This window comes from Rhinoderma darwinii, chromosome 9 (assembly GCF_050947455.1).
Source record: "Rhinoderma darwinii isolate aRhiDar2 chromosome 9, aRhiDar2.hap1, whole genome shotgun sequence".
Taxonomy (NCBI): domain Eukaryota; kingdom Metazoa; phylum Chordata; class Amphibia; order Anura; family Rhinodermatidae; genus Rhinoderma; species Rhinoderma darwinii.
The window spans coordinates 87,166,550-87,182,983 of NC_134695.1; the positions used below are offsets into that span (position 1 = coordinate 87,166,550).

At 41.4% G+C, this 16,434-nt stretch overlaps 1 protein-coding gene across 1 annotated transcript in view; it reads right to left on the minus strand.

Annotated features, from left to right (window-relative positions):
- Positions 1–12,360: 12,360 nt before the first annotated feature.
- The window catches only part of LOC142660486 (ninjurin-1-like), a 50,414-nt gene continuing 46,340 nt past the window's right edge, over positions 12,361–16,434 (minus strand). The window contains exon 4 of the mRNA XM_075837103.1: positions 12,361–12,508. Within this exon, the coding sequence (XP_075693218.1) occupies positions 12,361–12,508 (148 nt within the window). The remainder of the gene's footprint in view (positions 12,509–16,434) is intronic.

Here is a 16,434-nt window from a genome sequence, read left to right on the forward strand (position 1 = left end):
TCAGGAATTACTGAGTCTCATTCTCAGCTTCTCCAACTATTTTCTTAGAAAAGGAAATTAGAAGAGGTTTTTTTTTTTTTACTACAAATGACAATATTTTACTTCAATTTCTAAGATGAACTAAAATGTGAGGCAATAAAGGGACCTTACAAAAAACAAAGATAAAAATGAGGCTGCTTTCACAGCTGCTGATTGACATCACCGCACTCCCAACCCAACCCCTCCCATCCCATTTTTTTTTAGTACATTTTCCACTTTAGTCTAATATTCTGGCAGATTTACTGCATGATCTACAAAAAAAAACCTTATCTCCTGGGGCTTGCACCTCCACCTACCTGAAAAGAAGGGCTATTTTGTGCGGCCGTGCTCCTTCCAGTCAGTTCAACCTTCTCCTCTACAGTCAAAACCCGGCTCTACCTCCAGTGGCTGCGCCAATATTGAAATGCACCCTCCCCCCACTGTGTATCCTAGACTAGCCCACCTTGAAGTACTGGATTGACTGTGTAGTGCCCCCCTTCCCACTTCTTACCCTTTCGCTAAGCACCAAGCTCTACGTGCTTTGACATCAAGCACCATCTCACTTCCTGGACCTCGGTGGTATACAGATGTAGCCAAGTTGATCTGGGCCCTGATAACTTGCTTCAGCGTGATATCCCACCGCAAAAGCCATTGAAAAAGTCAAGTTAAAGTTGCTTTTCACTGTGTATTTAATGCATTAAGAGTCAAGATAAAGACGGCTACATCTGTACAACTCATTTAATACATACCAAAATATTCACCATATAAATAGTATTTATTATAATCTATACAATATCTGCTCCAGCTCAGCTGAATGCTTCCCCTCTACCACTCCCCCCCCCCCCACATCAAGGGCGTCGTATGGGGTGGTTGCCCAATTCATCTAGAATAAAAGACAAATGTCTCCGGTCACCTTGAGCCTAGTCAACAAGACCTTGAAAATCATATAACACATTCAGATATTATATGAACCTTGGGCTATACATGAAGAATTGTCCTGTTATTTATATTCATCCTTAATTGTACATAATATAGAAAAAACACATAAACCCAACAACAATAAAGCACTCAGATGATACAGAAGAGTATAAGTAGCGAGCGATGGCTGTAACAATGTATCCTGCATTACGTGTATATCGCCAGGGCTCGTATGTTATGTATATAGTGTATATTATTCTTTTACTATGCTCTAAAGGTAACACAATATTAACACAATCCTCTGAAAAGACTGTAGCTATCAGTAAGGTCAAGGGAAGACACGATCAGCTGCACTCGCTACTGCCGAAAGTATACATCTCGAATTGACACAATGTGAATATACAGCTGCTTTAATAGCCTGACTTACAATGGAAGCCGTCACGCATAGCGGGGGGTGTCCTCATTATGTAGGACTGCAGGAAAATGAAAAGGACTCCGCGCATCTCCATTTTTACCAGTCACCGGGAGATAAACAACTCACAGCACCGATATTTATACTGATCTGAAACGCATGGAGCTGAGCGCGAGATGGCGAGTGTTGATCACTGAGTGGCGCTACTAAAGGGGCCGCTACCGCCGCTGATCTGAACCGGTTATACTCAGTGGAAATAAAAGCCGCGAGGACCGAAACTATTTTTGACAAACTCTCTTTTGTGTTCAAATAGAAGCGGCATATCCGATATTACGGCTGTTTTTCTCAAACCTCCTTTTACACGACCTGATTAAGAGTTGTGGAAACTTCTGGTCAAAACACTTAGGCCTCATGCACATGAATGTGTTTTCGCGGCCGAAAATCTGGTGAATTGCGGATCTTTCATTTCTATAGGCCCATGCACGCGACCATGGTTTTCATGGCTTGGCCGGAAGCCCGGACCACAAAAAGATAGGACATGGCATTATGCGGGCCACATTTGCGGTCCGGCTCATTGAAATCAATGTGTGCATGGTCTGTGATTTGCAGGCGGCCCGCGGATGACACTCCACAGCTGTCCGTGCCGTAATCACACGGCTACGGTTGTGTGCATGAGGCCTTAGTGGGGCTTTCCTCTTTTTTTTCGGATGGAAAGATAAGGCCCCAAACAGAGGAAAAAGGCTCGAAATGAAAGAAGAAAAATACAAAAATGACAACTACAATATACAAAAAGTAACACAATTGCAACAACCTGTCAAAATTATTATAAAGAGCACGAACAGTACAGAGAGTGTCCAAACAATACGATCTGCAGATAATGTCATACAGTGCCATAAAAGTTATAATATATAGTGCCCAAATAATAATTCCATACAGTGCCCACATAGTACTATTCTATAGGGCCTAAATAATAATGCATATAATCCTATAATAGGACTACTCTATAGTGCCTAAATAATAATGCCATATAGTCCTATAATAGGACTACTCTATAGGGCCTAAATAATAATGCATATAATCCTATAATAGGACTACTCTATAGGGCCCAAAAGAATAATGCCATATAATCCTAGAATAGGACTACTCTATAGGGCCTAAATAATAATGCATATAATCCTATAATGGGACTACTCTATAGGGCCCAAAAGAATAATGCCATATAATCCTAGAATAGGACTACTCTATAGGGCCTAAATAATAATGCTATACAGTGAGGGTTGGACTGGCCCACCAGAGTACCAGAAGATCCTCCGGTGGGCCCAGACTCTGACCCAATAACGGGTCCTAAAAGGTCTAGCAGAAGACAACCCCATTTGGAGCGGACTTGGAAGCCAATCACTTGCCACTAGGGTTTATATCTTATAGATGATTCACAAATAAATATGTACAATCATAACAATAATGTGCACATATTCTGTAGAGACGGTGGATGGGCCCTCAGAATCATTCCCTCTGGTGGACCCAAGGGACCCCAGTCCGATGCTTCATGCAGGGCCCTAATAATATCACCCTGACCCATTCTACTTCCACTCTACTCGTGACCTTCTCACTACCGCTCAAATCATCTCTTCATTGTCTGTTATCAAAATCTTTTTTTCATGTCTTTGCTCTTCTTGAGAATTTCTGTTTTTACAATTTTTGTCACGCTTTTTCCCTACAAACAAACCTTCGACCACAACCGAATGTGATCTAATCTCTTCATACCTGGTCTTTGTTCACCCCTCGACTGCTGTAACAATACTAGTTTATTCTCATCATCTTACTTCAGCTCTTCCTGTATTAAGCAGGGGTGTAGCTAGGGGGCCTGGCAGGGCATGTGCCGGGTACTAAATCCCGGGTGAAGGAGCATTAACAAGTTACTCTGCCTTAGCCAATGTCTATGCCTGGGGTAAAGGAAGCCGAGCTTCGACTCAGCATAGGGGTGTTTGTTTTTTTAGCTCAGTCTTCACATAATATATTTCTAGTTGGTCTTCCCAAGGTGCCAATACTTTTCTAGTCCCACCTCTATACGTCTCATCTTGGGATTCCCTCTTTATGCCAGAGCAGAGCATGTGGCTGTAGCTTTGATTGATTTCAGATGTTCCATACAAAATATAAAATGCAGGTAGTCAGCGACAGGTAGAAGTTACCGAAATCTCTAGCCCCACCCTTTGGTACTCTAAGCCCCACCCCATCCAATAGCCACACCTTTCCTGCAGAGCATTCTGTAGTAAAATTGTCATCTTTGTGCGTGGGAAAATGATCATCTCCCAACCTCAGCCACCTCAGGGCACAAACATATGGGACTTAATGAGAAATCCAGCTCAAATTTAGTGCCTGCCCAAGAAATGGCTCAAGAGGTGCCAAGTGCCAAGAGATGGCTGAAGAGGTGCCAAGTGCCAAGGGATGGCTAATGAGGTGCCAAGTGCCAAGAGATGGCTAATGAGATGCCAAGTGCCAAGAGATGGCTCAAGAGGTGCCAAGTGCCAAGAGATGGCTCAAGAGGTGCCAAGTGCCAAGAGATGGCTAATGAGGTGCCAAGTGCCAAGAGATGTCTCAAGAGGTGCCAAGTGCCAAGGGATGGCTCAAGAGGTGCCAAGTGCCAAGAGATGGCTCCCTTAACTTGATCTTTTTGCTGTTTTTTTAAGGTGGAAACTCGTAGCTATGTAACAAGCAGGCAAAAAAAAAAAAAAAATTCTGTAATCTCCCTTGAAATATGACTTACTCTGCACCAGACGAGTCCACTTTAGAGCAATATTGTAAGATACAAATGACACTTCATTTTATTGCCAGTATCTCTCAATTTTTTTCGATTTTTACCCAAAACTTTCTCGACCTCTTCGCTCCTTGTGGCTTTTCTTTCCTTGTGTTGCACCTCTATCTCCTCTTTGAATAGTTTTGAAAAGAATCTTCTATTTAATTTCCTAATTTTTCTCCTGGCGTCTAGTCCCCGCTTCTTTTGTGAATGATAGTACCTGTGCAATTAAAGGTCAGGTAGCAGCTTGAAAGTACACATGTAGGATGCAGTCTCTAATTAAGTTATTGTTGTAGCTGAAAGAATCGGCCGGCTCATTAGAATCAGAAAAACTGCAACAATGTAACTGCATTCACATATAAGTGATAATTATGGCGATGATGGAAATGGACGGGCAACACTGTCTTCCTATTACAAACACTCATTGTTATGTCTGAGTTTCCCTTTTTATTGTATTTTATAGATCTATTATCAGTTTTCTCATTATTTTCCAAAGCCCTTCGGATAATTACTGATTGACCTTGTCTAATGTTAATGCTGTAAACAAAGTAGCCGACCTTATGACTTAACTTGTGAAGACGACATTTTATGGTGAGGGCAATACTATCCCTCAAACCTCGATGTGTAGACCTATCTAGGGTCCATCTGGCCATTGCCTTGGTACAGTGGCTTAAAGAGGACCTGTCAACTCTCATGACGTGTCTGTTTTAGTAAATACTTGTATTTCCCATGAAATAAAATACTCTGGAACATATTTACATAGATCTTTGCATTGTGCTGTTCCTCTGTTATTCCTCCTGGAAATGTATGAATCGATTGACAACTGGGTGTTACCATTCCCCATGACAAATGGGCGTGTCCCTACACAGTCTCACTCTGTCAGCACTGATTGGACATTCAGTCTGTGTAGGGACACGCCCCCAACTGGTAACACCAATTTATTTATACTTTTCTAGGAGGAATACCAGAGGAATGGCACAACACAGAGTACTGAGAAGATATGTTCCAGAATTGTAATTTTATGGAGAATACAATTATTTACTAAAATAGTCATCTCAGGCGAGGTGACAGGTCCTTGATAGTGGTATTAATGTAGAATTCACACCTGGATACCTATGCCTGGGGGGGGGGGGGGGGTGAGCTTCTATCAGCATAGGAGAACAGCGGTGCTATAAGTGTACGGATCTCCCTAAGTAACTAAACTCTACATTATAATAGTCTGCATTGGTACTATACAGGTGGATGTCATCACATATGGGGCTACATGGGATCCAGGATCTTCCAGCTGCAATCACGGGCAACAAGTCGTACTGCGGGCACTTACTGGAAACCACCAAAAATGTTTTAGGTTCAGGAAGAAAACTAGAGATGAGCAATACTTGAAATTTCACTTTGCCAGTGCTCCGCCAATGATGAATTACCTAATAAGCATGTCGCATAAAAGACAATAGAGGCTGAAATATTGACCTATCGTTGCCTTATAAGCAGCAAATAAAACTCTGTATTCAAAGAATCGCCCATTGGGTAAAATGCCGGCAAAGTTTTGCTCATCTTCAGTTAAGAACTTATCGTGCTCAGAACTCCCTCAATCATTTGTTTTTTATGGTGAAGTGAGGGCCAATTCCAAGTTTTGCTATGGGGCCCCCTCTTACCCCGATTCAGTATAATTGTAAACTTGTAGGTAAGTTCATATGTTGGTTGATCATGGATCTATAGGTTTGTGCACCAGGAAATCTGATAAATACAAGACCATAAGCAGATGATATATGGGATCTTTTCAGAAGTTTCCGGGACATCTGCAGGGACAACTCTATTTCCAAACGCTTCAAAAAAGTTCATTGACAATTGATCGTGACTATTTGGAGTTTTTGTTGAGGAAAAGAAGGACCTTTGTAGACTTGGCATCGCAGGACCATGACACTTGGAGTCCTGGAAAGTGCTGAAATTTGGTGTCAGGGAGTCACAATGACACAAGACAGTCCCATACCACAATTATATATGTGATTTAAGAAATAGAATTCATGAAGGCTATTGAAGGATAAATCAATTGGGATAGATCCAGTAGTTTGGTAATTCTCAGTCATCATCTCACTAAGGAGAAGAACAGAAGAGAGTAGAGCGACACCACATCCACATCCACATCCACATCCAGCATCTACATTTCTTCTCCATTGTTGGTCAGATTTGATTTCAGCACCTTGGAGAGCAGCAGCCAGAACCAACTCTGCATGGATTATGACAATGGTCTCCAACCTGTGGAGTTACAACTCCCAGCTGCTGGATGTCAGGGCATGCTGGGAGTTGTAGTTTGGTGACAGCGGGAGAGCCAGACTGCTGGGTTATGACATTTCCAGGGTCATTTATTATTATTATGCAAAACTCCCTAAAAACTATTATGCAAAACTCTACATTTTTATGCACTTTTATATGTCATGTGCAAACATTTCTATTGAATTGGGTGAAACAGAAGTCCTCCAGACAGGGATTCATTGAGTTGTCTCTTCGGAAGAGGGGAAAATAAAGGATTAGAAATGTTTCCGAATGTCCAGGCACCTATATTTCGGGTAGAGTTCTCCTTCAGGAATTTTGAGGCAGATTTTGAACTGCCTGCACGTATTTTTCCATGTTTTATTTCTGCGTTTTTCGACTGCGGCCAGGGAAGGTAATGCAAGGACCGCAGGCAAGAAATGCAGCGAAAAACACTAAGAAACGAGCACCAGATGTTTTTCCCGCCTCCCATTGATTTAAAAGGGAGGTCAGAGGTGGAAACCGCGGTAAGAAAGGACGCGCCGCTTTTTTTTTCTGCGAGCAGCTAAACGCCGCCTGGGAAAAAAATGCCTCTGCCTCCCATTGAAATGAATGGGGGTCAATTTCGGACATTTTTTTGGCACTGATACTGACGTGGTTTTAGCATCAAAATCAGCGCCAAAAAAACTCAGTGTGAACTGACCCTAAGGGGCCTCTACTATAACAAAATAGAGGCTGGAATCAGGATGGGGTACACCATGATACAATCCTGCCATGGGCTTGCATGGAAAAGCATTCCCTGGAAGTCTCATCCCGGAGGTATTTACATGCAGCGATGTTATAGAACGGGGCGTCCGTACCCAGGAAAACACTTCTGAGATGATGAAACATGCCGGAATCTTACATCGCTCCCTAGAAAACCTCATGACTGCTCATCAGGGTAACATGTATATATATAATCTTACACCGCGTACTGACTCCGGGTAATAATATCATGATATTATAGAATCCCATTAATGTTGACAAAACTAAACACAAGATGCGTTGCAGGGTATATAATACAAATATGTGTTTCTTTAGTGAGAATCCTCTGTACAACCTGCGATTATGTTCCAAGCTGTGATTTTTGCAGCGATTGTAACATGAAGTATCTAGGTACAGCCCTGCTGGGACCTTCCTCCTCAATGACATGGACTTAGAACTACAATTCCCATCATTCCTCTGTGTGTGGTGATGGGGCCATTCTTGTACAGCGTGGACCCTGCTTGTCCATCCAGAATAAGAAGAGGTGTGAGGAGGGTATTCACACGGAGAAGGGAGGAGAAACTATGGAAAATGCTAATGTATCGTAATCGAGAAGAAGACCGGGAGACCATTCTGCAGCTCCATCAGATATCACATTTTTTTCTCAGCCATATTGGTTTTGAATTTGCAGACACGGACGGGTCTCGAGGCTAAATCGCTTGACTGTGGGGCAAAAAAACGTTGTGTATTCTTGATCAAAGGGAAATGTTCATATTTTGATGGAGGACACTTTTTTTTTAAAACTTGTAGGAAGTTCAACTGGTTTCTTCCTCCGTTGCATAAAGTTCTTCTAGAAACCGGCTGTGTGAATTGTCGCCTATGAATCTATGATCTGGCACTTTTTTTTTTTATTCTAAAAAACCTTTGCGTGCCGAGATCTAAGGTGTCTTCAGGACTGTGTAGGATGTTATGATGAATTCCAGCTTCTTGTGTTGCAGCTCTATTGTGTAATTTGTCTCACACCATGTCTCAGCTATAGACTGATTTACCGCCCTCCTGCAGATATATCATTGCTTGTGCCCACATAGAGCTCTGATTCTGCTTAGCTAGAGGTCGCTATATCTGGTGACACGTATAATCCTATCACAGAGACATTATCCAGACAATAAGCTCCCTCACTCAATTCTTTTGGTATTAATGCCTGCTATGAATTATCTCCAAGGGTATATTTTCTTGCTAATTGCTTTAGCAGGGGTGCCAACCTTACAATAAGTCTATTTTAATTAGACTACACAAGGAATAAGTGCTCTGGATTCTCTACCTGTTCCCTGTGTGTTGATAGCCACCCAGCTTGCCCCAGTACCCTTGGAATCAGCCATATTTTACTAGTGTACGCGCTTATATTTGTGCAGAATAATCTATTTGAAATGAGCATTGACATTTTATCATGTTCGGTTGCATAGGCTAATGGGCGTATATTACTGTCAATCTATGGTGTGAAAACTTGTGCAAAAGTGTTTGTAGTGTTCACCATGGGGAATCGCATTTTAAGATGCTGGAGAAATGTCCCAGTAATAATTGATCCTGGTAACAGTTGATCCTCAATACAGACTTCGTATGCAAAGGAGAATGGAAAAAAATGCTGGATCTAATGTGGTTGAGCTATGTAAGTGAGCACTTACAGCGTCAAGCAGTGAAGGCTACATTAAGAGATGCTATAACTTCTGAAAACCAGCTATGGTCCACCTATGTAGAAGAAACCTCTGTAGTAGCTCAACAATTATTATTTAGCCCATTGCATTGCCGGTAGCTACACATGTGCTATCACCTATGCAGCTAATGTCCAAGGTTGACACCTAGATGGAAACGCCATGTCCCCACAAAGATCTACTGACTTGTAGGGCCAAACAGGATCTTGTCTTGTTGGTCATCCTCTTGACCAAACATCATGATTGGCACTGGTGGCCAATATCCATGGATTGATCCAGTGCTGGCATATTGATGGTCAAAACAAGTCTTCCTCATCCATTAACATCTGCTTGTCTTGTCGGTCAACCTCTTGACCAAACATAATGATTGGCACTGGTCGCCAATATCCATGGATTGATCCAGTGTTGGCATATTGATGGTCACAGCAAGACTTCCTCATCCATTGACATCTGCTTGTCTTGTCGGTCAACCTCTTGACCAAACATTGTTATTGGCACTAGTAGTCAATATCCATGGATAGATCCAGTGTTGGTCACAATAAGTTTTCCTTGTCCAATAAGAACTGATAAAACATTATGACTAGCTCTGATAACTTTAGATATTAGATCTAAACTCTGGATGAGAATACCTGAATGACAGAATATTACACATTACCTCTTCCAGTGTGGCTGTATAGATGGTGACAACATGTCCATCTTGTCCATAAAGATCTAGACACTTTTATATCTATACTGGATGCTCATATTGTTGGTCAAACCCTTGATCAAAATGGCTCCGGTAACACCAACTCTCGGTATGAGAAGTACTCACTAGATGAACGAAGTTTCAAACTGGAGTTCCTCTAGTCCACCAAAGATAAGGAATTCTGAGGGTCCCCTTTCATCCCGTGCTGAACCTGTGCACGTCAACATTGAACTGCTTCTTCAACTTTGCTTTTATCATTGAACACGAAGAACATATTGTAGAACAATAGTGTCAAAAAGTTATTTGTGAATCAACCCATAATTAATAGACCTTAGTGTAAAGTAATTGGCTCCAACATCAGCTCCAAGTGAGGTTGTCTTCTACTGGACCTATGGGGTTCATTATTGTGTTAGATCCTGGGCCACCGGAGGATCCTATGCTGGGTCTGTTCAACCCTAGATCATAGTACTTGAATTCTACATATTACACACAATCTAACCCTCTGTTTTCTATTCACTTATATTTTTTGTCACTTTCTCTAATGTTAATATTCATAAATGAACATGTAGAAGAAATGTCATTGTAGAACTTAATTTTGCTTCAATGGTCACAACGTGAATTCTTGCACAACTCCCTATTGTTTTTTCAGTCATTGCTCCCCTTTTCTACTTCTTTATAGGAATAGTGTTCACAATGCTCAATCCAGTAGACTATAAAATCTCATGTGACCATGATTTATCTAGTCTCCAAAAGGATGTTGAGAATTTTCAATGTCACCTCCAAAATTGTCTCTCGGGGAAAATAAGACGACTCTTGTGTTGGAATATTATATTGAAATGTAAAGTGTTTGATATATCACACAATGCATTATATTGAAAAGCAGTTTTTTAATAACATATGGAAAAACATGTAAAAAAAAGTGTATCACCCCCCCTCCCAAATTCAGAAATTCACAAATTCTATCATAATTCTAAAATTCCAATTAAAAAAGGATATACTAGGCTAAATACTTCCTTGCCAAACATCTAAATATGTTTTTCTACCAGTAGCCTGCTGAGCGAGACGCCGTGCCTGAGGCTGTTGATATACAGGGGGTGTCAGGTTCTTTTAGGTGTATGCACCGAGCTAAATGACTGTGATATCCGTTGACTTGGAAATTGAATTCCCCCTACTTTAATCGGTTAATTCTCTGTGAGAGACCTGCAGCTGCTGAGCCTATATACATATACATGTCTCCATTCCAGGATCCCATTCATCAAGTAGCACCATTAAACTACCCGCATGTATGCTAATGACCACATTTCGCTTCTTGCGGTGTGGAAAAAAAAAATATTTTCGGAATATCTACCGCAACGATACTGGCAAGCAATACAAGGATGAGATCTTAGGAAAACAATATATAAACCCGTAGAGCAGATGGTCAATATTTACTTTTGATTTTTGCTCATTAAATGAGTATTTGGCTGAACCTGACACAGTCGTTTTGAGAAAATTAGCTCGGCGCACGAACAGCTAACACCACGATTGTGCAATTTGACGGTCCTGTTATATGCTGATCCAGGAGCTCTTTAGAAGACTTTTGAGCTGGGATGTTTGACTAATACTATATTACTTTTTGTTCTTGTTTGGTCATTTCAAGTTACATAGACATCGTTTAATGAGCCTTATATAAAGGTTTTTTTGAATTCATGCTAATCTCCTTTATTGTAGGTCCTCTTTATAACTTAGTTCTCTTCTGCAAGAAGTACATGTAGCCCCAGGAAGATCTAAGTGCTGTACAATGGACTGCGCCTATTTTCTGCACAGACTTGTTTTAGGCACCTCCCACTTAGGAAACAGGAAGTAGAATAAGTTTTGAGGAAAAAAAAATAATATTTCATTAGAGCTTGAATATAAAAAAGACAAGCAGTGTTTGACTGAGGAATCTGAGGCAATGATTCTCATGATCTACCGTCTAGGACGAACGCACATACCCATTTGAATTTCCTTAAAAGCTCTACTATTATCATTGCAGACACAAAATCAATAAGAAGGCGTACAAAAGTAAACGGGCTCAACCCTTGTCTGGATAAAATCTTGTTTTTAAAGCTTTACTACATGTTTCGGGGGCCTTTGGAACCCTTCTTCAGGTTCTATTGAGTGGTAAACGGCAGCACCCTCAGAACATATATGCTCTAATATATTGTTGTTCATATGGTCGCACAACACCTAAAGGTGAGCACCCAAAAAACTGATTTCATTGTGGAACATGCTCAACTTATGTATTACAAAATCAATAAGGACTAATAAATTCGAAAGAGTATTAAACAACTAGGTACAAGTACCAGCTCAGGTTTCCTGTAGATGTCCAGCATGGGCCAAGTAGAGACTGGACGCCATTATTATTTCAAAGCTTTGGCCCATTAGTCGTCTGGTGGCCCAAGCTTGAGGGCACATTGAAGCTGAGAAAACCAACGTTGGGTCTAATAATGAACCAATAATTGGAAGTCTTTTGTATTAGTTCTAGATTCCTCACTTGGGATTTGTATTATGAAGTAGGGCGCCCTTCAGTGACTTGCAGGATTCCTGCTCTCTACGTAGCTGATAAATATTATAGTCTAAGGAAGTAAAAACATAATTTCACATTTTTGGTATCTTATATCGTAGGAAAAGCATAACCCAACCGTAGGTGGATAAAAGCCCCATCTCCGCGGAGAACTTGTTCATTTGACTCCAACAGAAGAACCTTCTCATAAGGGGCTCGAACTCTCGTCAACTTGAGCCACATAATTGTATCCTACATTGTCCGGAACGCTTCAGTCTTCACAGAAGGCTTTACTATACACAGATCCCGTTAACACTCGGCAGCAGTTTCTACAGTGAGAAAGTTGTGGTCCTCAGGGGTCGAGTGAAGAGGAGAGAACCAGAAGGCAGTGATGAACACATTGACGGCTGTGATAATTAAGATTAGGCCGGTCACGATGTTATTCAGCAGGTGTACTCTACAAGAGGAGATGAAGGCAGATCAATGATCAAAGGCAACGCACAGACAGAGAACTTGGTATATGCTCTAATTGTAATGATAACGTAACCCCCCAGAGATGTTATTTCTCTCAGTCTACAAACCATGAAGTCTAATTGTGTCTAAGTTTGCAGTTTAGCAGTCAGGAGATAAATGGTTTATTTTGCCGTTCCTGTGGAGGTTTCGAAACCGTCCAGAAGAATGGCGTAAAGGGGATTTCAGCAAAAGTCAACAAAATCCATCATAGGTTATTATCGGGTAGAGCGGAGATTACTTATCACTTGCGGCATCAAGGACAATACCCAAATGATGCATTTGGATATAATACGGCCCAAGGGTGCCCGCCACCAGGTCCTTCTTGACGAAAGTCGTCAAGTCATTTACTTTATTGAGTACCTCCTGGCAGGGCCAGATCAAGTTCTAAGGAAGGCAGCCCTTAGGAAAAATTATTTTTGAGGGGCCTCTCCCTTCTTCCTGTCTCATCTGCCAGCATGTTATAGAGCAGGAGGAGCTGAGCAGATTGATATATAGCTTTTTGGGAAAATATTCAGTATAACTTGTTATTTAAACCCTTGCTCAATGTGGTCTAAAGAGTCCAGTGGGCGGTCCTACTCAGTGATTGGCAGCTATTTCTGTAAGCACAGTAATGCAGGAAAGACTGTCAATCACTGAGTAGGACCGCCCACTGGACTCTTTAGACCACATTGAGCAAGTATTTAAATTAATAAATTACAGGTTATACTGAATTTTTCCCCACAAACCTATATATTAATCTGCTCAGCTCCTCCTGCTCTACAACATGATGTCTGCAGATTGGACAGCGTTCTCAATGTGACAGGGTCCCAGGAGGATGGAAAGGGGGTCTAGCTGTGGAAAAATAGGCAACAGGTCAAAAAAGAAAATTATAGGAATACAATCTATTAAAATAAAATAAAAATATTGCACAAACAGAAGCAGAATCACAATAGGCTGAAAAAAAAACTACCATATAGTGCACCAATAACAGTGCCATGACGTAATGCCACCACAATGCCCATATAGAGGAGCTCTGCAATGCCACCCAAAAAACCCAAAAGCCTATGTTGTAGGTTTTAAGGTTTGAAACTATTACTAAAACCATTCTGTGAATCATCCTGAGAAGGATGGTGGCTGCTCCTAGATGTTGGAGGATCTAGGGCATTTGCCCCATTTGCCCTTTTGCAAATATTTCCCAAGGTCATTGTCGGAAATTCACAATGGACAAGTATGTTAACTTAGAGGAAGAGTCACCTGGCACAACATCTCAATGACATAAGATCTAAAAGTAAGACTTAGAGTAATGAACAGGGTCTCAGCCTAGACTAGACTAGTCAGTACACTGGCAATATATGGCCTGAATCTAGGACCCGATCCAGGCCATGTATGGGGATAATAATGGTCGGACGATGTGTTTGATGGATATAATTATAGAAAATAATGGCAGTCACTGCTCATGTGCCATGCATGGTGGTCAATGTATAGTGAGTGAATAATGGTAGGCACTATGTGGGGGAATCCTAATATATTGAGTTTGCCACCACGGCTTATTCACAAAAATGGCGCAATATCCGCCGGCACCAATGAAGAAAAAACAGCTATAATGTTAAACAAATCTCGTTCTCCTAACCAAGAGATTTATCCTGAAGTCCGAAGGTTTATCCTTTCTAATCTCGCTGTATTTTTCCAGAACCTCTTTGCAAACTAATGCTCAGATACCAGCTGTTATCCTCCACCCTACAAACTGAGCTCAGCCTGGACGGGTCAATGAATAAGACCATTATATTGATATACGGAGGAGAGAACGTCAACGGTCCCATTGGAAACAAATGTGCCGGAGAGAAGAAAGTCGGAATTGATAATTACTTGCCGATGGTATTGGGTCTGATATACCACATTAAATGGCGGCCGTTACTCTTCGGCTGATCTGTTATTTAGGATATAATTGTCCATTGCGTGGTGATAAGACCTTTATATACAAATATTTTATAACTTTGGATTCCACCTCTCTTCTGACTGCAAATAATAATGAGAAAGCCCCGTTCTTGTGTTGCAAATCTTCCGACAGACTAATCTTTTCTTTGGCAAGCTTCCGCATTCACTGTTCGAAGAATATACTAAATATTTCTAAGTATCTCTAAATCTGGTGGCTCTTAATGTCTGGCAGCATTTGGCGCCCTGCTGGGAGCGCACGAAGACTGATTTGCTTTGAGATCCCGGACTTAATTCTTCGTTAACAAAGTGACCACATCCACTCGTTGAGTAGAAATCCCTTTAAATAATGATTAATGTAAGCTTTATCAAGTTAGTGTCTTGTAGTCTGGATTATTATACAAACCGACGGATTTCAAGAAAGACCTCAAAAGACTCCTTATTACCGGTCATTATGGATATCCCCAGATGGGCAAGCTGGAGCGATCACGAGCTGCCTCATTTGCATGCATGTAATAGGGTCCTTTAAAGGGCATGCTCATTATAATGCCAGGCGAAGACATGAAGGTTGTTTGTGATCCGATTTGCTTTATCAATTGCTCTAATACAAAAGATTATTACATACAGGCTCAGATCTTGTACCAGGACTGGATCTTTGTACTGTGCTTCCTCCTCCGTTCCACTAGGGGCACTGTGAGGAATGGATGACACTACACAGATACAGGTTTAGGGAATGGGGATGCGCACAATCTAGAAGTTACTTTAATGTGTGGTATTGGGTGTTCATCCAAAGAGAAAGGTGGAGATGTCGTTTATTCAATCCAAGATCTTCCAATGGGAGTTGGGCTCTATTTGCTAATGGGTCCTCGTTCCACATGGGGCCCTATAAAGTTCTCACCAGTCATTGACACAACAGCTGGCATTATGGCTGGCAAACTTTGGGAATATAGTGAAGAATATAAGAAGATAGTTGGACCAAAGACTGCACTACAGAACATCTGAATGCTGTGCAACTTGACCTACTGAATATTGATCCTTTTATTTTCAGATCGACAAAACTAATCACGACAGGTCTTGTCCGGGAGGGGTGTAGACATGCCAGGATCTTAGACCCGCATTTATTTATGCAAATTGTTCTCATTAAATTTTCAACTGGACTAATTAAATGTAAATTAGATGACCAGTCAGATGCTATAGGCTTCATCAAGGGTTATTATGAGATCCTGATGGCTGAGCGGACACCTCTACTCCATGATTAACCTCTTCATCCCTGGCAATGATAGCAGCCACCATGATCAGCGGTAGTTACGTCTCAAGTGGTTTCATATTTTCTAGGACTCACTTTAGAAAGGAGAATCCAGTGACTAAACTGTATGGTCACTGGTAAATTACAGGTTATTTTTTATCCCTTAGACTATGTTACTGCCATAGAGGCTGCCCCTGGGATGTCTATGAGAAACATGAAAGATGAGTCTCTGGGCCAACTTGGCATCACCTACCCTAGGAGTGATAGGAACCTATGCAGAACTCCTTCTCTTTAGAATCAAAATTACTATTACTAATCATGGATTTTGCCTTTGACTTCCTTCGTTAGATAAGCCAAGATTGGCAATGCTGATGGAACTGGTGCTTTGAGGATAGCCAGTTTTCTTCCATCTGCGCCCATTAAAATAGTGTAGTCTGCCTCCATGTTGGTGCTACTTTCCACCAAGACCAACAAAATGAATAGTACAACAGACAGGATAGATGCCAGCCAGTTCAAATGGGATGACCCACCTCTCAATGTGAGATCCAACATGTTGGCATTTCCCAGCCCATTAAACTCATTTAAAGCAAGAAGAGCTCAAAACTAGTCTATGAGTGATCTTGGTACAACTGATTTGCCGAGAGGGTCAACCGGGTCAACCGAGTCTCCGGCATTTAGTGCGCTCTCCATTTTGATCCCTCCCTCTCTGCCAC